A 27,859-nucleotide genomic window follows, 5' to 3' on the forward strand; every position below is an offset into this window, starting at 1 on the left:
TAGGTGTTGTACAGACCCAGAATAAACATCTGTGTCTCTTGTGGAAATCGTATTACAAGACTGGCTTTCCACCAACATCTCGGTTCCTGCCAGAATTATGAGGGCTTTTTCATTTTTAGACTGGTTGAAACCCAGATGTATCCAAATTTAATATGATAAGCCTGCCTTGGAGAAGAAAGTAACCAAAGTGCTGGATTTTTTTTTTTCCCCCGAAACTGCAGATTTATTTTAGGCAGTACTTCAAGCTGGGTTTTAGTTTAGGTCCTGTCTCTCTCTGCACAGTGCCTGGCAAGGACAGTGAGGTGAAGTGGGGTTGGCATGTCTTTTGAAGATGAGGTCTTCTCCTCCTCTTCTGTTCTCCTGAGCAGGGGATGTTTAATTCTAGTGCTGCCCCGGTAGCTGCTCAGTCCCTCCGTGCTGGTGCTTTCCAGACGTACAAGGCGAAGCGGTGGATTTGTGGCAGTGCCCTTGCATATGAAGCATGCCTCCTCCTCCTCCAGGAAGGAAACAAGACAGATTGTCTGTCTGCGGGGGTAATGTCACTGCTCAGAACTTGATGCCAAAGTGAGCGAGAAGCTTTCGATGCATTTTTCTGAACTCCCTTTTGAGTCAGGTTTTACCACACGCATTAGCATCTGAGAAAGAAGAATATTCTCTCTTCTCTCCTCAGCCCTTGCAGCATTTTGTGCAGTGCAGGATGCCCACCTCTGAAACATGACTGGTTCTGGGATAAAGAACTGTGCCACTAATGCTCTGCAGGGGAGGCAGAAGTACATTGGAGAAACCCTAAAATATAGATGTCAGTCTATCAGAGTGCACTGGAATATGGGCTGAATTGTGCCCTGGGTAATTGTCAGCTATTTTCTACTACACTGAGTACTTGCCCCTGGGGAAACGATGACAGGAATACTTTGCTATCTGAGCAAGTTGATTCAGTAGTCATTCAAAAGGAAGCGAGTCATTTCCCAAATCACTAGCACCAATTCCTGTACCGATTGCACTTTCCTTGAAGCCCTCTCAGAACAGGTTCAGCCTTGCTCAGGTTTTGAGATCTGAAGGCACCTAACTCCCAGAGGCATTGCTGCGGGCAGAGGAAGCAGTGTGAGGGGGGTCATGGTGTGGGAGAGGCAGAGGTATCAACTGGCTGATCTCGGCAGCAAGAGGAAATGGTGAGATTTCTCTTGTCCTCAGGGTCCGATGTATTTCCCTTTCAGACAACTTAGCTTAATTTTCCATTTGCAATTTGAAGCTCAGAAAGCTGAGAAAAAAAGTCCCCTTTGCGCCAGAAAGTTTCCCAGCAGCAGCTTAGAATAAATCCTATAATCATTTGGTGGGATCAGGCATCATTGCTAATGCTACCGTGGGAAACTGAGAAGGGTTAAACTTTTATGTGGCTGCCATTAGCTGCTTCACAGAAATGTTCAGGCTGGTTAACAATTCAGCTGTTTGGCTTGAGAAGAGAGAGTATCTGCTTCTGCCACGTTTCTCCTTGATCTCTGATTTTGCTTTGTGTGATAACAGGGTGTGTGTTCTTTGCCATCAGTCTGCAGAAAGGAGCAGGCAAGAAGCCAGAGAGACAAGAACCGAAGTGCTAGGAACGGTAGCCCGCTGCAGGAGGCTGTCAGCTTCGCCGATCTCATGGGGCGTCCCTGCAATGGGAGGGCAGGAGCAGAGAAGTGATAATCTTTCTCCAGCTGCCAGGAAGAGGAAACCTTCCTGCCTCTGGGAGAACTTCCCACAGCTCCCTATGGAATTCCCTAGGGATGCTCTAATGGGTACAATGGAAAGGTCCACACAGGCTCTGTGTGATCAGTTTAACTCTTCCCTGCGTTAGGTGAGATTTCTCTGGTGAGTGTAGGGCCTGCATGGGGATTACCTCCAGGCAGACTCTTAGCAGCTTGCTGCATGGTGGCTCGTTGACAGACGCCTCTTACTCTCCATGTCTCAGAGCCTCACGTTTTAAGTGGGGCTGCATCCATCACTGGTAAGTAGCTGGGCCCTGATCCAGTCTTAGTCTTCTCTGGCTGCCTCTGTGGATGTCGCTTTTTCTTTGCGTGTATGTCAGTATTGCTCTCCCAGGCATAGCCAGTTGTCTGATGTGGGCCTCTTGTTTGAGAACTTGAGCTGGATGATATAGAGCCATATGTAGAGGGCAGAGGAGAAATGAGTCACTAGGAAGGCACAGTACGTGTCCCACCCAATCCAACTACTAAGGAACCGTGTGAGCAGCAGTGCATCGTGTTTCACAGCTACCTGTGTTCATCCAGCTACCCCAGTCCTCTTCCACCTTGGCTTGCTTCTAATGTATATGTGGTCACTCTCTTGCCTTACGCAGTTACCAGTGGCTGGTACCTTTGAGCTGGTACCATCTCACAGTCACCTTATTCCTCTTACCCTTCAGGAGAGGGGAAAAAAAAAGCTGAAGGAAAGGCAAATGAAACCAAAGGAAAGTGATGGGGACTCCTGAATTATATACTGTGCTTTCTGTGCTGTTCTAGCTAAATGCCTTTCCCTTAACTCTGTATTCCTGCTCCAGTGCAGGTATTGACTCTCTCCTTATTTTTATGTTAGCTTCAGTTTATGAACAGCCCACATTTTTTGGAGAAGGTTTTTACTCAAGTGGCCAAGTACAATTGCAGCTGCTGTTAACAGGAAGGTGGAAAAGGTCACCTCAACTCTGGTACGCACGGAATGCAGTTCTCAGACAGTTGCATCTTCTCTTACTTCTCCTTCTAGGGGTTGACTTTTGATGGAGAAGAGGTTAAGGACTTGAATTAATCTTTGGTAAACTCTGTTAACTGTCGCTGGATCAGTTGCATTGAATTCATGTTTGGATAGTTATCTTCACGACTAAAAGGGCAAGGGGATTTTTTTAATAAAAGCTTGGATTCTGGAGCACAATTATACATGAGGCTTAAAAAAACCCTACAATCGTGTGTCTATTTGCACAGCTGTATAATTGCGTTATACACGGGGCCCTGAGCTGGCACAATAGCAGGTTAAAACGCTGTGTGTATTGGTAAAATGAGGGTCAGCTGTATCAATGAGGGCTGTTAATAGAAGGACCAGTAATACTGTGATAGCCAGCAATAAGCAACTTGCAAAGAGGTCAGATGAAGCATCCCAGGCTATAGAGACTGGAAATCTCCAGGACAGGCAGCAGTGCTGGGTAGCAGCAGTGAGTGGTACGGTGGTAGAAGTCCATCCCTGTGTGTCTCAGTGTGGGGCATTAGCTGTTGTTCGCTGCGTAGGCTCTTACACTTTGAAAACAATCCTTTTCTTGTCATCTTTACTACAGATAGAAATAACTAAAGAAAAACATACGTTATGATTCATTTGATGTCCTGACAAATTAGCACAGAGGGACCTACCCTGGGCTTTGCTTACTCGTCTTCCTGACTTTTTCCTACTGTTCCAACTTTGGTTGGATGTCTTTTTTAAAAGATCTCTTTTATACTAACTAATTTGCTGCTTGTGTTTAGGAGGGTTGGTAATATTAGGGGAGTGTTTATTCATCAGTTATCTGTATGATTCAGGCACATTTTCTCTATTCAAATTCTTATCCTGGACACGAGATTTCGGGTAGGAATCTCCAGGGTTTATTTCTGTTCCTAAATCATGCACTCAATGACTCCTGAAAACTGCATTAGAGATACGAACTTTTCCCTCTTCCTCAGGGCCAGTAATACACCGCAGAGCCCGAGCAGTTCTGCCTGGCAATCCTTCAGCAGCAGCAGGGTCAGCCTTGCAGCGGGCTCCGCTCAGGGCGATTGTGCACATGAGGTCCTACAGAGATGACCCAGTGGGAAGGGACCAAGGCCGTGCTGGGGCCGGAGCGTGGCCGCGGGGCTCGTGCTGCACCTGCTCCGTGCGATGCACCCATCTTCCCCACGGAGCCCTGCTCCTGGGACCTGCTCTCCTGACCACCACGCAGTTGGAGAGCTCAGGCTGCCTTCCAAACATCCTTCAGTCTGCAGCTATGGATCTCTCTCTCTCCTCAATGCGATGAAAACTCGTCTTTTGTAACAAGCTACTAGAATATAAATCTTCTGGGAGACACTTTAATTAACAGTTATTCTTGTTAGACATATTTGGCTTGGGGGAAAAGAAGTTTTGAGGAGTTATTAGGAGTTGCAAATGATTCTCCAGAAATCTGAATTCTCCAGTCCATTGAAAAAATGAATAAATAAATGAATAAATTCAAAGGAGTTCAAACCTCACTGGTTAAGTATTTTTTCCTAACATGTTTCAGATCAGTGCACAGCTTGGCGCCTGGTATCTCCACTTTGTTCTTACCCTCTTCCAAGAACCCCCACTACTCTGACATGTATGAGTTGACCTTTCCTATATTACAGAGCCATATTAAAGAATTTCCAACATTGACACCAATTTTATTACATTTTATAACACGCTGCTTTAAAATATGAAGTGCTGGTATGCGATTATGTTACAACTCTTGTAGGAACCTACAAGACCAAGAACTATACATCCTCAGCTGGTGTATATTAGAACACACAATGTTCCCCCCTCGCCAAGGTGCTACACATTACTTCTGTTGTCTGCTAGCACGTAGCAGGAAACTCCGAAGCTGAGAGAGTTGCGTTACCCCTGTGTTACAGCACGGGTCCAGGAAACTGGAAGCGTGAAACACAGCTGTGATCACGGGAATGCGGTCTACAGCAGAAAGATGTGAACACTCTGTCTCTACTCTATGGAAACATATGCTTCTGCAGATGTTATTGGGCATGGCTTTTATCCCTTTAGGGTAATAGCATAAGTTGAAGGGAAATTCTGGCTGTGGTGTTATAACTAGCCATTCTTCCGAGGTCTTCTCGAAAAGGTTGTATTATGGGTCTCCCTGAAACACTGTCAGGAGCACCATCCTGTTCTAGAACCATCATTAATACTTATTTTTAATTTTCTAGGGTCCACCAGGTCTGCCGGGCTTACCAGGACCACCTGGCAAGAGAGGTTCCCGAGTAAGTGGTTTAAAAATTTTTCTCCATTTGTACTTGTCCTACTGTTCCTAGGGCTGTTGTATGTTCCTATGGATGAGTAGTGATTGCTTCAAGGCCCACTGTTGAGGTCTGGCCTTCCTCCATTCTCTCATTCCCTGTTAAAGGTTTTCAGGAGGCCACGCTGGTGATTTGCAGCCTCCCCGAGCTAAGGCTTGGCATTAGCAAAGGCTGAGGATGAATGTTTCCAAACGGCTTTCAGAAGAATGAGCTCTGTCTGTCTCATTTTGTTTCCAGTATCTGTTCCTTCTTGCAAACCCAGTGCTGAATATTAGCTTTGGCTGCTTTTTGTCCTGTCCTTCACTCTCCCCAGCTTCTCAAATTGCTTCCTTTGATGTCCTTCACTGTCGCTATGCCTTCACTCACGGGACCATGGCCCAGGACCAAGAACTTGACACACAATGGTGTTCCCTAGACTGAGACCTGTTCTAGAGCAAAATCTCTGAGCTGTTCTACCAGATCCATTGCAAATTCTTGAATTTCTTCCTCCCTACATTAAATTCTAATGCAGATCTTTGAACATCAAGTGCTATGCTGAGCAAACATCTGGTGCTGAGTGCTGCAGCTAGCTGTGAGAAAAGCCTTCTGCGTTGGCCTAGCTGCAGAAGTAGTCTCCCAAAGCTGGGCAACATGCCTGACCTGGATACAGTTAATTGTTGGCACCATTTTCATGGTAGTAAGGTGCTGTCCCGCAAGGGTACGGTCATGGAGCCCATTTCCTGAGCACTGAACTGATGTGGGTTGGGAATCAAAAGATGCGAGTGTCTGAGGCTGGAAGGAGGGAACATTTGGATCCGTGATCCAGGCAGCATCCTGGCCTGGCAGCAGAGGGAGATTTCCTCACACATACTTGGCTAGAACTCAACCCCATGTAATGTCTTTAAAGAACAACCGAGAGGCTAAGAGCTAGAAGGCTGTGCGTTCCCTGAGGACACTTGTTACAGTCCTGTGAGATCTTGCAGTAACCAGTAAAGATAAACGCAGCTCCTTTCTACAACAGTAAAACCCAAAAGGTCTGCAGGACACCCTGCAGCCTGGGCGTCAGCAGACCTGAGTACTGATTTCTGCTCTAAGTGTAAGGCGTTAGTTAGCACTAGACTCAGGTGTTTTATCAACAGGACAATCCACAGCAGGTATGTTTTGTAGTGAAACATCAGCACAACTGTTTGTACAGCCCTGATGTCTTCTGCTTGCAAATACCCTGAGCAGCAACCGTATCAGCAAATTGCCCGGAGTTTGCTGTTCTTAGCAAGTCCCCAAGAAAGCTTGTTCTTTGCCCAGCTCACTGCTCACAAGGGGTGTTTGGTGTTACTTCTTGCAATCCTGTAGTGTGCAAACTAGACGCTGTGTTTGGAGACCCCAGTTGCATCCCCTTCCTGCTATGTGAATGATCAAATTTCAGCTCTACATCTGAATTCCACTGTCTACCAAAACTTGAGTTTTTCTGAAGAAAAAAGCCTTGTGGAAGCTGCGTCATAACTTTCTGTGTTATTTCCCAGCTGTAGCGTGCTCCATCCTATATTTAAGATGATCCTCTGAAAGACAATAAGCAACAAAGGATTTCTGAGTTCAGTCTCTGCCAGAGGTGCTGAGAATCGGCCCAGGAAAGAGTTCCCAGTTAGGAAGAGCTCAGCACAGCTGAGCCTGGCTTGGCTCAGACCTCTGCAAAGAGGCTGTGCTAATTTTGGGAGGGGGCAAAAGGGTCACTCTGTAAATGTCTGGCCTGGAGCACTGGAGACAGAATTGCTCTGTGCAGAAGTTGTTTTGACTTTGCAACGTGTTTCTTCTAGTATTTTTTTCTTGTGGTTCTTTGGAGTTTAAGGATTTTGTTGCGAAGAAGAAGAGCTGCCAAACTAAGACAGGCTTAGGGGAATTCTTGCATCTTTTGCTTTTGTTGTGTATGAGCCACTTAAAAATAAGTACACTGCAGGGGTTATGTTCTACCTCTGCCTAACCTGGCCTTCAAACAAAGCAGCCACACAGTTCTTCCACCAGCCCAGCCCATGGGTAACCCATGAGGTGTCCCATGAGGCTCCAGCCCAAGATGGGAGCTCCCGAGGGGAGGTGAATGTCGCGTGCAACTGTGCAGTGCTCGATGCCAGGAGAAAGGAAGGATTTTTTTCTTGTCACCAATGCAGTTTATGGGTGAAAGCATGAGACATAATTGCCCTTGTTGTAGCTTGCATAATTTCTACATTATTAATGCTTATATAATTACTTGGCTCATTTGAAAATCTAGTCGCAGCATTTGACTCATGACCTTCTGTAGCTGTGAAGTCCATAAAGTAGCTCTTTTGCTGATGTAGCGCAGTATTTCCACTCCTTTGAATTCCGTATTGTCTCTGTTTTCTTTCCCTTTCACCCCCCTGTGTTGGGCAGGGTAAAGCGAAAGCTCTGATTAGCTTTTGCTTTGAGGGCGAGATTGTGGTCAGTAACAGTTTGTAAGAAAAGCTGGCTGATCCCATGATTCCGTCTCCTTGTTTCCAGCAGATAAGTATCTCTAGACTTTGCCTGTGCAGTCTGAATGTTGCTTTTCCATGTAAGCAATGCCACCTGGTTTGCAATAACAAACACCAGTCTTTGTAAAAGCATGAAAGAGGTTGTGTTCAGGAGACATCTCGGCATTCCAGTGCATCCCAAGGTAGGGTTGCTAAGTGGATAGCGGCAGTCTTCTTGAAAATGACAATTTCTCGATTTTTAAAAGCCAATTCCCATTTTAGGAGCATGGAATCAATTTTATACCTTATCACTCCGCATCAAGGACCTATTGAGACTGATTCAGACCATACCTGTGCTCTGCTCTCTGCAACTATGATGGCAGAGATATGTAATAAGTAAAAGCTGGGTGTTTCTTATTATTATTGCATAAGAACTTGAAGGGAAAGGAGTAAATATGTTGCAGTTCTGATGACTGAAATGATGGCTCATAGCGCTTTCTCAGCAGCTCTGCAAACCTGTATAGATATTGCTTTATTGCACTTTACAGGAAGGTTTTTTTCTCTCTCTGTATCCAGCTAGGATGGTTTTCAGCTTTTATATCTGCATTAAAGAATTTGAGGTATAAGCAAGAGATCTGTCTGCACTGCTTCTCCTCGAATGTGCCATGTGCCTTGGCAGGTGTCTCTGTAGGATCTGAGGTGCCTCTCAAGGGAACAGTGGGTTTAGCAGGGAAGGGTTTCCCCAGGTTTCTTTGCCGGGCACACAGTGGGACAGCTTTTCCACAGTCGTGCGCGTGTGAGCGGTGGCACTAGGGTACACGCACAGCAACCCGCACAGAGCAGTTCCGTGCAAGCGATGGGCGTTGCACTTCATTTCTGCAGATGACCTTTGCATTTCTTCAAACATCAAGGTTTAGCGGGGAGGCAGCGACCACGGCTGGGTTTTGCTAGCAGAGCTGTGCTAACAAGCTCTACAAGGAACTGTCAACAAAGGGCTCCCGGCGGAGCACTAACTTCTGCACCTTTGTAGCTTATTCCTGCCTCACCCAGGGCACGATTAGCTTCACTCCCAGGCTGTCCACGAGGGGCTTTTGCCAGTACCTCTACGTTGATCACAAATTGTGACTCGTTGCCGTTCTCGCTGGTATAGCTAGACCAGCAAACTACCCACGATTTAAGCAGGTCTGCAGAAAAGCAGTGAACCGTGATACTTGGACTTAAGTGCTGCCTTCCAGGCAAGTGCTATGTAAACCTTCTCTGTCCCCCTCCTACGTGAAGGAGACAGCAAGCCGATGCGTGACAGACAGGAGTCCAGTCGTTGGCTTCGCTCCCAGGACAGCAAGAAAAGAGCTATGGTCAAACTTTCCAAAACACTTAAATAATTCAGGAAGCTGGGTCCCCCTGGAAGTCGATCTCCCTGTCTAGAAGGTGAGCAAGCTCAGGTACAAGGGCAGTGTTTTATCCGTGTCCACGCGACAGGTCAGAGGCAGAATTGGGAATAAAAATCCTGGCATGCTGTGATTGCTCTTGTGTAATTTAACTTCTCTGATACAACACAGGAGAAATCCCAATGAATGGGTGAAGGTAGTGTGTATGCACTCCCTGGTGCGTTGGGATGCTCTTGCCATCCTCCTGTGAACCTTAGCAGTTTGAAAGATTGCAAGGTCCCAGTGTAACGTGTCCCTGTTACATTTGGTCTGTGGTTGCAAAAAATCTCCCTTTCCTTCAAAATGCAGGGCTTCCCTCCTAAAACAAGCAAGAACTTAGTCAGCTGCAGAGGTTCCCTGGTATCCTCATTCCATTAGGAAGATTTTCCAATTTCTGAGAAGAAGTGTTTAAAGAAACAGTTTGTTTGGCTTCAAATATTTAGCTCACTTTTCAGCAAGCCAGAGGTCAGAGTGAGATCTGTAGGTCAGGAGCAGAAAAAGTTGCTTTACACAGTGAAACCCCAAGACATAATGAGTTTTGAATGAGTGGTCATTCCTCTGACTGAAGCTCTCCAGCATTTAGCAGGAGTTCGGAGGATTTTTTTTCCCCCTCCTCGTGAATGCTGGAGGGGTGGGGGGGAGCTGTGCACAGTTACACTTTTGTTAATTTTTGCGGGCCGTGAACCAGTAGACATAAAAGCGCTTCTGTGAGCAGGGTCCCATCTCCAGGCGCGTCACCGAGATGAACTGGATGGCACAGTGTCGTTCTCAAGTAGCATCGTTCACGTAAAAGACATTCCAGGGAGATTACAAACCCGTCACCTTTGGGAAACCCCCCTCCCTTGGAGAACACATTCAGGGATTGTTCTGGTCTCCCCGTTGCTGAGCCTTGGGCTACTGCTGCCCCGTGGTGAAATTTTCCGTGGAATTTCTGGTGAGGGAAGATTTGAGATGCAAGTTGTCTTGTCACTAGATTGGATTGTTTCGGCAGTTATAAGAGAGCCAAAGCGAGTGGGTAAACAGGCACGCGTGCAAATAGTAATACATGCTGTGGGGTTTTTTTTTATTCTCAGCATTGTCCCATCCTGTGTGTAGAAAAGAGGAGCAAAACTAGTGTATTGATGATAAATATATTTAGGAGAATCCTGAATGGGAAATTTTATTAAATCCAGGATAGCATGAGTAAAATATAGCTAGCAATTAACTATAGAACTACAAAGTGATTGACTCTTGAATTGTTTCTCCATGAAAAGAGGGCTATTGGTGGGAGCACTGGTTGGAGAAGGGTAATCCTGCTGGGCCCAGTAGAAGAGGAATGAACATTGGACTGGGTTTAATAAAACAAGGATGGGTAGCTTGAGGGCATGATGACTGTTATTGGGGTTATTTGCGCATTGGTGCGTGGATTAATTTGTAAGGCCTGCCTGTTCAGATTTTGTGTTGCTAACAGCTCCTGAGGCGGATGCTGTCCTGTACCTTTTGTTACTCAGCTCATCTAACTGTACCGCATCGCATCTTCCTCCTCTGCCAAGAATGTGGGTGTAATCACAGATTCAGGACTAACCATGTTGGAACACATCAAGATCAGTTATTTTTTACCATTTTTAGGACTACTGCCAGACTACGCCCTTTTCTCTCCACAGTTATGAGAGCAGTTTAAAATGTCTAGCACAAGCCCCAGACTTGGTTACAGCAGTTTCTTGTGTGCCAGACTGGACTTCCCTCTGTCACTTCATCAGCAGGATGTGGCCACTTCTCACTAGGATAAGACCACATTGGTCTTTGGGAGCAGGATGGGTCTCTGACCTTCTTTTGCCTGGATTACATGCAATGAGTCTCATTGAATTCAGCGGTGAAGGCTCCATCTTGTCAAGAGCCTGTGTTTCTCATAATCGCATGTTTTGTCACTGGATACTGGGACTAGATTCTTTCTCCCTTCTTCCTTCCTTTTTGGTTAAGGCTTTTTATGAGCATGTTGCCGTGCTTTGCTTTAGCTCAGGAGGAGACTGCACCAAATTTTGCAGGAGGCATGCTTTGTCTCTTACCCAGGAGCTCTTGATCAACAGCTGAGCTTCCTCTGTTCCAGGTTTCCTCCTGGAAACTATCCTTTTCAGCTAGGAGTCACACCAAACCATGCTGTTCCCTCCAGTCTGACACTGTTTGAAGTCTGCCCCAGGCCATGGTGGAGCACGGATTTCAACTGACTGCACTGAAATGGGCTTTGAGCCAAGCTGCCTCACTCCAAAGTCAAATTCCCTCCTCAAATCTAACAGCAGTCTGGATTTATGAACCCTGTTCAGAGCTACCTAGATTATTGCTTACATGTAAGAGATTTTTAGGAACTCATCTTTTCTAGAGTCTTTACTGTTCTGATTTCTGTCACTTAATATTCATTTTCATACATATCGGAGACTTGGAAGACTTGGGTTGAAGCACTTTTGCTACCACAGACTTGTTGAATTACCTTAAGCAGCACATTAAGTCTCTGTTTCAGTGTCCCGCCCAATGAGGTGAACAGATGATGCCATAGCTTGCTGGGAAGAATTTGTTTAAGACTACTCGGTGCTCAGTTACTCTTGTTACAGCAGCTATATGAGTTTTCAAATGACAAGTTGATACTCAAACACCTTAATTTTAGTGAAAGATGTTTCCATTTCATTAGAAGTTCACAGCCAGGCTAAACTGTCAGAGAATTTCAGGCTGAAAATTTGGAAGGAAATTAAGAATGGGACAATAAATGTGTTTGGTTTAGGCTGAAAATTTGGAAGGCATTTAAGAATGGGACATTAAATTGATTTGGGTAAAAAATGCCATTTGAAAAGTTCAGCCTCAGCCTTTTAATTGAACAGCCTCTTACAGGAGAGCAGCATGTGTTGTGAAACAGCACTGAGCACTCAACAGCTGTCTGTACCACAACAGCTAAATAGAAAAAGGTGTTATTTTCTATTACTGCGTAGTAAAAATAAAACTGAATAGACATCAGTGCACTGATGTTCTCTCAAAAGAGAGCAAGGGCACTGAACTTGGATGGGAGTCGCATGTTTAACTGCAGTGATTTTCCTTGGAAATCAAACCCTGAAGATTTTGGCCCCACATACGCTGAAGAGCTCATCAGAAATACTACAGCTTTCTGAGAAGGTGTCTGAGCGGGTTTTTATCCCCTAGCCTGTACTCCTCCTAACTAGAGGGTACATTAAAGTGCTCCTCGTGGTAGTGTAAAGCTCGCGCGCAGTCTTGGCAGAACAGGAGCCATTGGAATTGAATCTTCAGGTTGTTTCATCTCCCAGGAACGTGTTCAAGAGGACTTAGAATTGTTATTACTTCTGCCTGAAAGCTTAACAGATCTTCTGTGGTGTATACAATCCTGGGATAAACTATTCTTAGCTGCTTATTCCAGATAACTCCTTAAATAGTCTTCGGAAAATATGCAGGGTGGTTTAAAATGTGATGCAAAAGGAGATACTGCTGTATGTGATCAGAGGTAGATACTCTGACAGCATCATTGGCTTGTGAGACTTAAGCAAAAATATAGATTTAAATGGTTTAAACAGGGACTTACCTCTGCTCCCCCCATTTTTTTGTCCGTCCATCCATTCTCTTTCTAACCTCTAAAAGCAAAAATCTGGTTTCTGGGGAAATGAGTTCATCTCAGATACCTGAACAATTTAAAATTTCCCATTAGTAATTAGTTGTATTCTCTTCCATTTTGGCCAAAACGGTTGTTAACACCCTGCCACACTTCCCCTCTGCCTACCTCCGTACCTGTCTGCTGGGGCTCCTCGCAGAGCTTTGACTCCCCTGACCCCAAAGTAGCTTCTGTTCCTGGTTGTGGCGTATTTGGTGTACCCAAATCATCTTGTTATCGTGACACATCTTGTGGTGACAGACACACCTCGCCTTCCGTAACGTGCCACCGCTCCGAGGGTGCTGTTGAAGCTGGTGCTGTGCTGTTAGGTCTGGCCACAGCACCGCCTGAGACGCTGCCGCTCCCGGGACTAATGCAGATGCCTACCGACTCCTTTTGACTCTGTTTTGTGTTTGTTGTGTTTTTTAGGGTCCCCCAGGTCCCCACGGAAACCCTGGATCACCTGGCCCCCCAGGCCTGAAAGTAAGTATTAATTGGTGCAAGGAGCTTTTGCCTCCCTGTTTCAGAGGACATGTGGGGCATGGACGGACTTTTCCATCCTGCTCCGTACAAAATGACGAGTGGCTGAAGCCATTTCTCCCCTCCCCTCTGCTCGCGCACAGGCCCTCCAGCAGCACAGCCAAAGCTTTTCCTGTGCTAGTGAGAGACCCTGCTGCGTGCCTCGGTTCTTGGTTCTCCCTAATTTCAAAGATTGCCTAATTAGGATCCTGCTTAAGCTATGCCTGTGCCAGGGAGCAAACTGCTATGTTGAGACGAGGGCAGTGGAATCCTCCCACTCCAGAGCCTCACCAGGTCTGGATTTCTTTGCTTTTCTTATTTCTTTTCTCTGGATTTTGCAACCTACTCCTCCACCTTTGGGTCCCGATAGCGGTGGGGCTGGGACTGGCAGCGCCCGGCCGCCTCCTCTGCCTTCCTCCTGAAACTCCTCCATCTCTCCTTCCCTCTCCAGAGTTTCTGGGAACCCTGATCTCCATCAGTCCTCCCAGACTGATCCCATTGCTTCCTGGTAGATGTCCTCATGTCTCCCAGACCTCCTCCTGCAGTGCCAGGAGCCCCGTGTTCTGTCCTTTTCTCCTGTACACACGCTGCCCCCGGGATGCTGCAGCCGGGCGGAGGCTGGAGCGCTGCAAGGTGGGAGTCACCCCCCGCAGCCGGACCTCCTCCCTTTGCATGGGACTTTAGTCCTCCCGCTTTAGATGGGAGCTAATCCGGTGTGCTGCAAAACCCTTCAGAAAGATGATTTAATTCCTAGCTGGTTCCTGTGGATAAGGCTTTGTGTTACCTAAAGACTGTGAAGTTCCTGGGAAATTGGTTTGGATTGTTTTGGTGTCATTGTTTACACAGAAATAGATTTATGTTTTATAACACCTATCTGGGACTAAAGAGTAGTTGAGTTTTGAAAGGCAATGCTTAATAGAGGTTTTCACTTCCGAGGAAGCTGCAGGATGTCTCAGCCAAACATAGAGAAAGGTACAAGCAAGAGTCCTTTCTTTTCATGATTTCATCAGTAGGCAGAGATGTTATGAACACTATTGATGCTCTGGGAAAAAGATTCTGGAAACTTGGCATGCTGCCTCTACGTGATTAAAAATTAGGCACTGGAGACATGCTGGTGAACAGCAGCTGTTTTAAATTCTGAAGTATAGTTATATGGCCTGAAAAGTGAGGCTGTAAAAGTTCTACATCTTAGTGTTTTGCATTTATTCTCCATCAATGACTTCCAGATCACACTTGTTGAGTTTTATAAGTCAAATCAAAGTTCTTTTATCTAACTTCCAGTCCTGCACATTCAGCCTGATCCAATCTGTAGAGTCAAACCATGTTTCTATGCTATAGGATTTTAAAAAAAACCACATTTAGTATAATGCCTTGTCAGAAATTGTCATTTGGCTGTAAAGCTGTGTTCAGTTGGTCTCCTCCTAGAAATAAAAACTCCCTGTAAGCATTTTTCATCTAACTCAATGCGCAGTCTGGCAGCAGAAAGCCCTCAGTGGATGGATAGCTGTAATACGTCTGCAGCAGAGATCTGGTGTCGTCAGTCTGTGCGATATATTTTAATTTTATCCAGCCACCATTTGCAGGATTCGGCTGTTCTACATGGTGTTCCGTCAAAAGAAATATTAGGTTTGCACTGGGCTATGAGGCCTGGGCATAACTTCACCTCTAGCAGGGAGAGGCTGCTGAGCCATGATTGTAAGGTCCTTGCATACGAAGAGCTTTTTGGAAAGTGTGTATCAGGTCCCAGAGTTTTGACCTCTCCCCTTCATTTCTGTGGTGTTACACCATTCCTAGAAGACTGACTTTGCGCAAAAAAATTGATATTTCACCCCTTTACATTTTTTTAATGCCTCTGCCCTTTGCCAGACTTGACAAGCCTGCACCTGGGACCTGATATCTTCTTAGTAGACCCAGCCCATGGCTGAAATTATGGACATGCGAAAGCTCAGCCTGGGTGACAAGGCAGAGCAGCCCCAGCTAGAACTTCTCTTGCTGAAAGCCTTCAAGTGGCTGCTGGACTAGGTCTTCACTAGATAGCAGTTAATACCATGGAAAAAACAAGCAATCCAAGAAAGAAAACTGATGTTTCCCAGATAGATACAGCTTGGAAACAATGACTAACACCAAGTCATTGTCACTTAGCAAGTAACCCAGGAGCATAATTTTTATCAGCTGAGCACTCATAAGATCAGGCAGTCGGCTGCGTGCGAGGGATGTGATGTGGCATTGCAGCTGGCAGAGATGTGCGTGCTTGTGCGTGTCTCCTGTCCAGTTGTGTTGTGTTGTCCGCCTGCCCCATTTCTGAATCCGTCCTGTGCAGAGTCCACCTCGTTCTCGTCTCTGGAGCTGAGCACTTGCAGGTCCTTGTACTTAGGAAGCTGATCTTTTGCATGGAGCTGTATGTAGCTGTTGAGCCAAATTCCTGCTGATCTGCTTGAGCACGGTTCCACTGACTTCAGTGGCATTACACCCGCTCGTGCCACCTGAGAATTTAGCCCATCGTGCTTTTCTCAGCAATTTATAACATGCAACTGCTTAAAGGAGGCTTCTTGCCACTTTTTGCATTGTTTGTTGCCCTTGGCAATTACAAAATTGCTGTTGCAGCTAGTTAGCAAAGACTGATGACAGTAGAGAACCTCTTAAACAGCTGTAGACATATGCTGGGCCAGGGTTGTGGCTGGCTGCGTGACCTGTAAGCTGCTGGTGGGGGCAGGAGGGGTCTTTTTGCTAATGACTAGATGTAGCTCCGAGGATGCCCTAAGAAAGTTTGGGATTGGGAGGAGGGTTAGCTGTCAGGGTGTGTTTTCGAAAGCCATTACAAGAGTTGGGTTTACATCTCTCATCTGGAGGCTTTTGGCATCAGGCATTAGTATGGTTTGCTAAGTTAGCTGCTCTGGATAAATCTCCCTTGTTATAGCACTAGGAAAAATTGAATATTCCTTTTAGTGAATGGTTTGGCTCCAAGATAGCTCATCAGTTTGGCTCACTGATGTTTAAAATACTATTAGTGCGATTGCAAAGCTGAGGTGTTTAAATTGCCCGGCTCTAGTCTTCTCCCAGGTAGGGAAAAAACGGAAGAAAACAATTTCTTACTTTACAAGAGGAAGCAGTGTGCTCAGTCAGTTGGGATGGGAAAGAGAGACCTTGTGGGCGAGGTGCCACGGCTTAGTGACGGACAAGGCTTAGGCTAATTCCCGTGTTGTGGTTGCTGTACGAGAAGAGTTGGGCAATTAATTCATAATTTCAGCCCTCAGCATCCAGGCATCCGTTCTCTCTGGCCCTGATGCCATCTTGCTGATTGATCTTAGGGACATGTGATCCTGCTTGCAGCTGAGTTCTCCACCTGTGTGATGGTCTCAGCAGTGTTGAACACAGAACCATGGTGTAAAGCCCAGTCTTTGCTAATGCGAGCTGGAGCTTCCCAGGACAAAACACAGGAGGCTTGTGTTCCTTTACGTGGTTCAGAGTCATTGCATTGAGCACATGGCAAGATTTAGGGAGGGTGGCGGGTGTCTACCTGCTGCAGTAAATTAATTTTGCAAAGTAGAAATGAACACCCTGTGATCCTGTGGACTGCTCTAACCTGTTCCAAGCAGTCGTAGCACCCACTGACTGCTCTGAAGCTCAAAGAGTGGGAGAATTGCCCTGATAACAGCTGCATGCAAAGCAAGATTATCTGCATGACTTCATTACTGTTTGGAAACCAGGCAGCCTTCATTCAGAATTTGCACAGATGCATCTGCCTTGAATCAGCAGTGCTCCCTACAGTCCGTAGCCAAGTAATCTCACTCCCTGAACCTTGCAGCTTGTGGTGGATGGTGGAGGAGGAGAAGGGGAGATTTACACTCTGTGCAAGGTGGGAAGTATGTGTCGAATGTAGTTGCAGTGAGGCTGCATGGAAAAGCTGCTCAGCTAGCTATAACTAGACCTTTGTGCTGCTAATGAGAAATGCCAGTTAATAAATACGATTACTCCTTTGTAGGGTCTCACCTTCCCTCCCAGCCCTTCATTTGACACACGTTAATTAACCCTCACAACTGTCCTGTGGTTGGTTTTGAATCCCATGCTGCTGAGGTGGGACTTGTTTATGATCCCAGGGGTGTTAAACAGCCGGTGCCCGATACTGGGATACCAGTGTCCTAGCTGTGCCAGAAGAGATGTTCTACAGACCTAAGCTGCTTTGAGTGCTAAGCCTTACGTCTCCCCTGCCAAAAGAATCTGGCACGCTTCCAATCTCTTCTACTTTTTCCTACTTCTATCTCTCACCCTGTTAGGTGCACACATCACCTTTCCACCTTTTAAGAATTTGAACTGGGATTTTCAAAAGAACCTGTGGGAATTAGATGTTCAAACGCTGCTGAAATTCCAGCCTGCGTTCATCAGAAGATCGCAGTCTTAAATTGTGATTTCTCTCGTCATGGTTGTTAAGAAGGAAAATAAAGAGTACTGCCACTTAAGATAAAGTGTGCCTCTTTCTTCTGCCAGCCTGAAAGCCTCACAATTGCTCTGGCTGTTGGTAGTGTCTAATTAGTGTAACTTTCTCTGCAGTTTCATCTGTTCCCCGCAGTTAAAACAGCAACAGCATCCAGCAGTTGTTAAGAAGGATGGTTTAGCCGCAGTAATAGGCTTGATAATTATTTTTGTGATGGTAGTTGTAGACAAGGAAGAAATCACAGCTGTCTAGTCTAATAAGTATCAAAAGTCCTGACATCGCCTTCTTCCAGTTATCCTTTCTTTAGTCAATTTAATACTGTCAAATACTATTTAAAACTTGGTGCTTTAACAGCAGGAATCGCTCACCACAACCAGCCCCAGCAAAACAGCTATACCTGGGGACTTCAATACATTTGGGATGTCGGGGCAAGTCGGAGATAAAACAACATGTTTTTCTAATTTGGAGGCTTGGTGGAAGCAGAACCACATCTATGGGCTGGGTCCTTGGATTATGGCATTAATTTATGTTTTTCATTTCAGGGTCAGAAAGGTGATCCTGGGTTGTCGCCTGGAAAAGCTCGCAATGGACAGAAGGTAAGATGGTGCACAGGCATCAAGACCACGGTGCGGTCTGATCCCTCCCACGCGGAGGGAGTCCACACTGCAACCACAAGCATCACAGCTCCTCAAGTAGACTTAGGGCTGAAAATTAAGACTTACACCCTGGATTCAGGACTAAAGAGAGTTAGCTAAGATATTGACCACTGTGTGCTGAAGTGCCTGCTGCCACAGCTTTTTGCTGTCCAAATGTTTATCCATTTTATGCACAATCTGCAGCCCAAACTTAAGTCCCTGCCACTGCAAGCATGCGGCTACTTAAGCTAGATATTTAAATGAGCACATATGAGATACAGCCACACCTTGCCAGCTCTGGGCACGCAGCTATAGGAAGAGGCGATCCCAGCGTGAGCAATAAAAACCTTGAAGGCAAAGGAAAGGATGTTGTTGCCAAGGAGCTGAGCAGCAGTGGTTTGCCTCACGTCACATACGCAGCCTACAGCAGATCGCTACGGTGAGAGCAGCCTTGCTGGTGGGGAACGGGAGGCTCAGAGCATTGCACCGCCCACGCACGGACCCTGCTACGTGATAACCAGAGGCCGTTCCACCAAGCTCTACTCAAATCGACACAAAACACACAACTGGGAAGTGTAGCTGGTTTCTGGATTTAGCAACTGTTAAGGATCAGAGTTCTGCTAATTCTTTTCGATAAATTACAACTCCCATTTTTGCTGTTTCACAGCTGAGTGGTTTTTACTGAGGCAACAAGGCCTCACAGAAGTCTAGAAATGAATAGAAGAGCGATGAGGGCTCCACAACATCTACCTCAATTAGTTCTTTCAGTGGTGCCTGCACAATGCTTCATAACTCATGTCCAGGGCAAGAAGCCTGGTTCTCTTCCTTTCATCATAAGCCTTGCTATAAATGCACAGCTAACAGAAAGCATCATCCATAAAGAACTTAGGCCCTTCATTTGAAACCAGATGCCTCCATGAAGCACAGCAAGCCACACAAATGCAAGATGGAGGGTGGTGCTAGAAAACATTGAGAAGGCTAAGTCTGAAATGATGCTTTTAACTTAACAGCACGAGATGCCTTCTGAAATTTCTGGTACGCTACATCGGAATGGCATCACATGGAAATCATCTACCCGCAGAGTCTGGAACCGTTTTCTTGCAAGCATGCTCAGTGTAAGGAGGGGAGAGATCCAGATCACTTTTAGCTCATGTTAACAAGGCTTTATTCCTGTTAGCAGTAATAGAAACAAGGAGTTTCCAGCAGGAGTTTGGAGTGATGCCTAATTTTCAAGCTAGATACTCCAAATACACTTTCAGTAAGCAGGCACAGCACAATGTTAGAGACTCTAAAGGGGGTTTTGATCCTAATCAGAGGAGGCCAAACTGGGCTTGTACGAACGGACTGGATGTCAGAGAGGTCTTAGCAATGCGCTTGTCTGTTCCTGTGATGATTTGGGTATGCCAGCTGGGATGTGATGCAATGTCTTTTCAAAAGTACAGGCCACCGAAAAAACCCTCCCACCAGCAGCCTGCAAAGGTTCAATCCATGTCATATAGGCAGGTTAAATAGTTACAGCATCAGCGCCATCTGAGCTGGAGCCGTGGGCTGAGCCAGTGCAGTAGCAGAGTGTGAGCACAATCACGGGATTTGGCAGGAGGTACCTGTTGTTCTTGTTGCATTTAAAAGTTAAAATTTTCTTTCCTTGGCAATTTAGATGTCTATCAAAAGGCAAATGAACCATGTGACTGAATGAGATAATTGGAAAAAAAAAAAAAGCATTCATTCTGCTGGCAAAAAGCTGGACTCCAGCAGCAGCTGCCATTAATTAACTGGGTTTATTATTTATATGAGCCAGTTAATAGAGATGATGTCTAAATCTACACTTCTTATCCAGTCAGTTTTTAAAGACTTGTGATTAGAATCAGAAATATCAATAGTTGGGTGCTACTGTCGGCAAAATAATTTCAGTAACAGTATGCTAGGCATAGGGAAAACATTGCTGAAAACTAATGCAACTTGCTTGCTTCCAACAGGGAGACGTGGGCTTACCTGGTTTGACTGGGTTTCCTGGACCACCTGGTAGAAAGGTAGGAGCATGTTCTTTTCCAGTGAATGAGATCACTATTTTCATTTTAGAACGTGGGAAATCTCTAACTGCCTAAATGATTTAATTAAGTCCTAATACCCAGCAAAAAATTCTTATACCCATTTCACAGGTGTATAAACTTGGATATAGGGCTGAAGCAACTGCCTAAATGTTGTACCAGCAAGCTGTGTTAAGAGTATGAAATGAAATTCTGGATCCAGATTTCTGTTCCTTCTTTGTATTCCATGTCCCGTTGCACTGCATCGTTCCTCTGCACCCTGACACTGGGTCTGCATCAGCGAGCTGCATTTAGGTCTGGTTCAGCCAATGTGTTAACTAAATGGATCTATAACCAGCATCAATATTTGTTGGATTCAGAACAGGTTTAGATATTCCAAAGAAACCTTGACTGTCTGTGCTGGTAAAGCACATTTTAAACAAAATACCTGTATGCCTTTCCTCTATTTTGCTTGGAGACTGACAGCACTAGTCAAGATTTACTTTATTTGCTTCCATATTGATGTTTCAACAACATACCTATGCCTAGAAAAGGATACATAGGGACAGAGCACAGTACCCGTCTCTACCTTCATATTGCTCACGTATTTTATGTATTAAGGACACATAAGCTGACCTTCCAGTTCCAGACTGTGTTGGTAGGTTGGTTTTTTTGGAAGCTGGACCTATTGCAGGGAGCTGTTTGATAGCTGGGCTCAGCGGACGTGACTCCCCTCCCCAGCAAGCCCATATTGACGTAGCTAAGCTGAACAGTTAAAATTAGCATCTTGTTTCAATCACTTCATAGTCAGTGGGCCATTGAAGATATACTGTTCTTCAGGCCAATTAGCTGCACACAAACACCTACTCAGGTGTGCTTCAAGACTCTGGGGAGAGAAAGAAGGTGTGGAGGAGGCCAAAAGAAACTTCTTTTCCATGACTGTTTGTTGTATGCTTTATGTTGGAATCAAATTGCCAAGAGTAGGTGCTGGGTTCGTTTTTCTGCTCCCGAGACTGGTCATGCTTGGGGTGCTGTGTGGAGCTAGGAGCAACAGAGTGATTAATTACCAATCTTCTGCTGTCACAAACAAGTTCTAATAAATAGGGTGCAAAGAATACCATTTTCCTGGTATAACAGCTCATAAAATAAAACCTTGTGGTTACGATCAGCAAAATGCAATGTCAGGAGAGCAAGGACTCATAGTGGAAAAAGTAGAGAAGGAACAGGAGATTGAACACATGTTCCTGAGTCCAGCACATGGCCTTCACATCTGATTCTGTCTTCCCCAGGACAGGGCAAAGGCAGGGGTACGCTTCTGTTTCGTCAAGTAACGAGCGAGTTGAATGCTGAAATTTTTCCTTTGGTGCAGCTTAAAAAAAGCCACCTCCCAGTAGCACTAGTCTGGCAGTGGCTTTGGTGTAACCTGGCTTTTATTAGCATCCTGCGTTAAGAAAAAATTTACAGCTGTTGGAGAAATGTTTGGAAAAAAATCTTTTTTTATCTGGATTCCCTGCTGGCATTCTCCCAGTGAAAATATGCTGGTGTTTGGCTGAAGGTGGGCAACACATCTTGGCTACCAGGAAACAGCAACGCCTTGGAAATGGACATCCCTTCTGCTCAATCCATGGAGGGACTGTGAAAAGAGCTCCGAGGGCTTTAATCTGAAAATGCCATGTAGAAACTTTCAAATAGGCAAAATATTTCACCAGGGGAAACAAAATACTTTCCCCACTAAAGAAAACAACTGGTTCAGCAGCATAAGCTGGAGCCACAACTGAGCAGCGTGTGGGTTTGGATAGCGCGGCTCCCACCGCAGTGCCTGCCTTGTGAGTGCAGACCTTTGCTCTTTGCAGGATTGGAGAGTCCGGCCTCAGAGCACCCTCAAAGTCATTTTGCCTGCACCCATCTACAAGTATATGAAACTGCCTTTCAAGCAGCAGATGTAATTCCCATCTCTCCACACAGAGCAAACGTTGGGTTTGCTGACCAGCAGTTTTCGGGAATGGTGGCAGGACTTGGCTGTCTGCTCTGTCCTTCTCTCTGGTGTCCACGGGGTGTCTGTGGGCTTTGGCTTTTGGTTGTGGGCTGCAGACTACAGCTGCCTTGCAGATACAGCTCAGCAGAGTGCTGCATCGTTGCTCCCAGCCTCAGACGCTGTGGAGCTGAAAATGGTTGTAGCAAAGTGCAAGGTTGTAGAAGACGGCAGCAGCGAGAGAGAGAAAGCTTCATTGAAGTCACTCAGGGAATAAAGGCAGAGCTGGGAATTGGTCCGTGCTTCAAAACATCCTGTCATGCAGTTCTCATTCGCTGGCCTCTTTGCTCTTCACGTTTCCTATCAAAGTGCAGGATGATCCTTTTTAGCCAGGAGAGCGTGGATTATAAATATCATCGCAGATGAGTAAATCCTTCACTAGAGTGCAATTTCCTTTCTAAATCACAGCCCTTTGTGTTGAGCACCCTGTAATCATCAGGAAGTGTTTGGATAAAAGAGCAAATGCAGTTGTTTTCATACCCTCTGCCCTGTCATTTTAGCACTATTTGAAGAGGGTTTTAGCAGGTAAATACTTTCACATTGCAGTCAACTTTAGCATACACAAGCTTTTCTGTTTTCTCCTCACTATAATTAACCTGAGACAGAAATAACTGCAGTATACTATAAAGAAACACACATTTGAAGCTTCCCAGAGTTCATTATATATAGTAAGGAGGATATTTAATGGGATGCAACAGTAGTAGAGTGTCTACATAGTTAATTTAAGTGCCCTTCACTTACCATTATAGAGATATCAATGCAATGCATGGTGCAGACTTTAGCTCAGGATGTGCTTTGAGCATCTCAAGGGGCTATCATCCACCACCTGCCTTGGGTGGACAGCACAGGCTTGGAATGCCTGTCCTGCAGGAACCCAGTCAGAGCAGAATGACTTGGAGCAGCCAAGCTCTAGGCACCTCTTTCTTATCACTGCAGAGAGCAAGACATGTCTAAGTGTTTGTACCCATGGAAGTAGATGCTCCAGCTGTCTGGAAACAAAGGTAGTTCCTGCTCCAGGCTGTGGCTGGAGGAGCTGGGCAGACGTCCCAGGAGGAAACCCTGTGGGCTCCGAGCTGAATCCCAGGGCATGTCTGGAGATGCTGAACCCAGGGCTGTTTCTGTTGGCAGCTCTCTCTGGAAGAGGTGAGGTGAGGGCCAGAACAGACGCTCTCCGTCTGCACGACGCCCTGCTGGTCCACACTCCAGGGGCGGGTGATACCAATACTGGGCCTTCCGCACCCGGGTGGGTCTGGACCTTCATGGCGTGCCTTCACCCTCAGGCCAGACACCCAACCAGGGTGGAGCATCCTCCTTCCTTTCTGCTGGTGCTGAACCTCTGTCGAGGAGCCAGGGAGAGGATGAGCAAGAGTGGATCTCATGGGGCAGATTCCTGGACAGGGGCAGGGAGTCCCGTCTGCTGGTCCTGCTCCAAGAGCTGCTGAGGCACTTCCAGTTAGGAACCACTGGCTGAAGTGAAAGACTCACTAACAGCACTCACGACCTTCTAGGTGGTTCAAGGGCCAGCCGGTAGCCAAATGGTCTTTTCGGTCAGCCACCACCTTCTCAGAGGGTGCAGCTCAGTCAAAAGATCACGTTGCGATACATCAGCAAGGTCAAGCAGGAGAGAATCAGTGAAAAGGGAATCAACATTTTTCCAGGCCAAAATATCTGAAATAATGAGTGAGGAGGAATGCAAAGGGGAGTGGGTAGTAGCCAGGATGGCTGAGAGCATTGCATACCTCCGCCAGCGAAGGCTTAGGCTGCAGGTCTAGAATAGCCCATGGGAAGAATAAAAAAGCTGTTAAGCAGAGGTGTGGAGCTGGGAGCAGAAACAGGCCTGGGTTCATCTGGTGAGTGAAGCGAAAGGCCAAGTCCTCGGCCAAACCAGGGTTTGGTGATGGCTTCCAGAGCAGGGGGATGCTCCCGGGGGGTTCGCAGACAGGCGATGCGTGCTGGGAGCCCTGGCTGGGGACAGGGCAGCAGCAGAGGCTGAGTTACAATTAGCAGTTGTAACCCACCCTGAAAGCATTTTGTTATTTCTGTAGTATTTACGCAAGGATTGTTTCTTGTTTATTTTCTCTCTCTGTTTGTTTCAAGTTAAATTTTCTGCTCTTTTTTTTTTTTAATCTTGCTAGTAGCCCAGCTAAACAATCATCTCTGTAACTGAATTTAATCTTCTAATCTGCTCTGACTCCACTTGATGGAAACGAGTTTGTTTTAAATAGCTGAAGCAAGATAATAAAGGAAAGGGGGGAAAAAAATCCAAAGTGCCTGTCACTTGCAGAATTTACTCGCTGTTTGAAGAAAGCTCTAGGTAAATCCCGGAGAAAGTAAACTCTTTTAAAATACACACTGATCAGTCTGCAGTTGAACAGGCTACTTTTGTCTTGCTCCAGTGTCTGCATCTCAAAAAAAAACAAAAACCAACAAACCGACCTGAAAAACTGAAGCAGGTTTATTAAAGACCTGCGAGAATGATTTGAAGCCTGCAACACTTGCCAGCTAGCAAGCTGGATTAAGAAATTCATTCTAATTAATTCAGCAGAGAGCAGGTTGAGAGACAGCTTGCTCACCGTTTTGGGGTAGCTTCATAGTGAAGGACTCTGGATCTTGTCATACCTGTAATAATTAGACTAGAAAAGTTGGAAGCTAGACAAATTCAAGGTAGAAACAAAACTGAAGTTTACCATGACAATAAATTTTGGTGGTTTTGGTGTTATTTTGGTGTTTCCTATGGCATTTCAAGTTCTAAAGCGAAAGCGAGCACTCTGAACCGAGTTGTGCAGTCCCTCAGCTGCCCAAAGCCAACATCTTACCCGACGAGCCTGTGGTTTCCAAAGGATTAAGGATAGCTTTACTAAAGGTGTAGATTACAAATAGACGGATCTGAGTGTAGATACAACTCTAAGTCTGTTCGTGGAGCAAGTCCTTCCTGAGTTACCACCAGGGCGGACCCCAGCGGGTTCAGGCTGCTGCTGCCACACCGCGTTGCAGCGGTCTGGGAACATCCGCAGGGATTGTGTATTGCTATCCCGTAGCTAAAGACTTGCTTCTCCTCAGAACTTTACTCCAATCTGCAAAGAGAAATTCAAACCAAAACCAGATTTTTTTTTTTCTTTTTATTCATCTCTTCTATCCTGTTTCAACAGGGATATAAAGGCTACCCTGGACCACCAGGTCACCCTGGAGAGCAGGTGAGTCTTCCCAGTTTCCTAAACTGAACCTTTAAAGAGGGGATGGATTTGCTGACTCTGATGCTAGTTTGGATCCTGGACAGCCTGCTCAGTGTGGACAGCCAGCTCCTCGGTACACACAGGGGATGCGCAGTGAGCTCCCGTCCCGCCGGCACCTGGGCACATACACTGACTGAGCATCAGCAGGTTGCTGGGAGGAGACTGCCTTGGAGTTTCTAAATTTAATTTCTAATTTTTATTGCTCAACCATGTTAAGTTTACATGGTAGAAGAAATACCAGCTTACCCTAGTCCCCCTTTATTTTTCCTTTTACATTAATTTCACCTGGAGTTTACTAACCACATCGGATTAAGTACTAACATGTAATTCCCCTCCCAAAGCCCATTCCCCCTCTCCCCTTTTCTCCCCCCTCTTTATTTGGTTAAGTCTGATGTTTGCAGTTCAAGGGAAAAAAAAAAAGGCAATGAATAGCAGGCCCTGTTAGCAATGATGTTAAAGGATATTATACATGAAGCCATTTAGTTTTGAAGAATTTTGGCAGTGCTTCCCCACCAGTAAAACGGTTCCATATGCCAGATATAGATGTAGCCTTACACCTTCTCTTAGCCTCCTTGTTTCAAACTATCTGCTGCTTTCACTGCAGGTGGAGGGAGAAGGAGAAATAGCAACACTTGCTCAATGCATGGATCCTATTGACTTGGCTTCTGTGTGTTTTGCCCCCTCGTTAATTTATTCCACTGTCTCCCCTTAATATTTTCTTCCTCTCTATAAATTTGCTTCAGGTTAATCCATTCCACCCTCCTTTCCCCCCCCAGCTCAAAGAACGAAGCAGGTAAAAAGCCTTCCCAAGCGTGACATTCACCTTACCTTCTGTGCCTTTTCTTTTTTCTTTCCAAAGGGCGAACGAGGACCAGATGGAAGTCCAGGTGCCAAAGGTTATCCTGGCAGGCAGGTGCAGTAAATCTCATCGTGCTGTGCACAGACTAGGGATTTGGGTGTGCAGGTAGCTAAATGTATGCCCTGCTAAATACATGCCCCACTAAAGACAGTGCAGACCTCTAGAATATGTCTGAATATTTTCCCTCTTCCCTCCCCAAGATGCTCTGTCAATGACACGGTCTTTGAACTCTGGGGGACACTAAGGTTGTTAGAAAGTATTTTATGCCTATGATAGATAAAACCTGAATTTCTATAGCAAAATGTGACAATTTTTTGCTTCAGTATAACAACAGAGCAGAGAAACATACCTGCAAGCTGCTAACTCTCCACTTTTAGGTATATTTTACATCTGATGTTGAACACGTTACAAATCTGGGACAGAAGGCAGCGTATTACTGAAATAAGATATTTAAATGAACTCTCATTAGTAAAATTCACTAGCATTATCATATATATACATACATATAAATTATACATGGACTTTCTAAATCATATTTGCAGCTGCAAAAAAAGATGAAAGCAAGCCAAGCCTTTGTTTTCATTCTGAAAAAATTGCACAAAGAGAACTTTAGGAATGGAGGAGTGTGCAAAGGAAAATGGATCAAAATTGGAGACTTTATTGTCTTACATAGGATGCTGAGTAGTACTAAGGAAGAAAAGTAAGAGGAATAATTTGTAAGACCTGAAATGGAATCTGTTGGAGGGCAGAAGACCTGGCCCTGTAACATTTTACAGGGAAATGAGTTTGTTGTGGTTTTCTAAAATGGCCACATTAATGCTGGCTCCCCCCACATTTATATTCAAGTGCGTAGGTAAGAGGCCAGGCAGCTGTCAAAGACCCCCAGCAGTCTGCCGTGAGCATTTCAGACTTGTCATGAGTTCGTATGCGAGTTTTTACCCAGATGTGTAGGTTATTGGACTAAATGTGAACTAGATATGCCGAACAAGTCTGCATTCCCCCTGCCTCGGACGATTTGAAATTTGAAATTAAATTGATACCTCGCTTAGCAAATTTTAGGTGGAATATACAGATGCACGCTGGAGAGCGCAGATGGTGGAACTGGATGAGAGTTTTATGCACCTGACTAAATGCTCCATTCATACTCTGAAAGGCTCTTAGAGATCCGCATGCCAAAGAATCTGCTAGGTGTGAATGTGTGTTCGATGACTAATATGAAGCCGTCCAAGCTGTATTGGACATACAAGGTTAATGAATGCTGTTTAGCAATTCGCAGCAGTGTTCTGCCCATCAGATAAGCAGGGTGAAATCTTTGCGGTTGACATATGAAGAACAAAAGCGCTTTCTTAAAATGTGGTTTGGGTCAGGAAAGTGACTTTTCCCCCCCCCCCTTTTTTTTTTAAAAAAAGCAGCTTTTTTCAGCATATCTGAATGCTGTGTGTATCCAGAATCAGAGCTGTTTACTGAGATTTTACTACTTGTTACTCCTGTCAGCTGTGCTGGCTCTGCAGCGCTATGGGAGAGAGAGCTTGGCTCTGTTTTGATTTGCGCATCATAGGCAGAATTGTTAACTTCACCCCGATGGCTGAAATCTTTGGATACGATGCATGAGCCAGG

The 27,859-nt window shown here is 45.5% G+C and overlaps 1 protein-coding gene across 1 annotated transcript in view; it reads left to right on the top strand.

Moving 5' to 3' along the window:
- LOC129215463 (collagen alpha-1(XXVII) chain-like) overlaps nt 1-27,859 on the top strand; it is a 162,588-nt gene that overhangs the window by 22,414 nt on the left and 112,315 nt on the right. Inside the window, exons 5-10 of the mRNA XM_054848650.1 lie at nt 4,926-4,979; nt 12,935-12,988; nt 17,999-18,052; nt 20,068-20,121; nt 25,300-25,344; nt 26,243-26,296. Of these exons, the coding sequence (XP_054704625.1) occupies nt 4,926-4,979; nt 12,935-12,988; nt 17,999-18,052; nt 20,068-20,121; nt 25,300-25,344; nt 26,243-26,296 (315 nt within the window). The remainder of the gene's footprint in view (nt 1-4,925; nt 4,980-12,934; nt 12,989-17,998; nt 18,053-20,067; nt 20,122-25,299; nt 25,345-26,242; nt 26,297-27,859) is intronic.

Source organism: Grus americana, chromosome 20, assembly GCF_028858705.1.
Source record: "Grus americana isolate bGruAme1 chromosome 20, bGruAme1.mat, whole genome shotgun sequence".
Lineage (NCBI taxonomy): Eukaryota > Metazoa > Chordata > Aves > Gruiformes > Gruidae > Grus > Grus americana.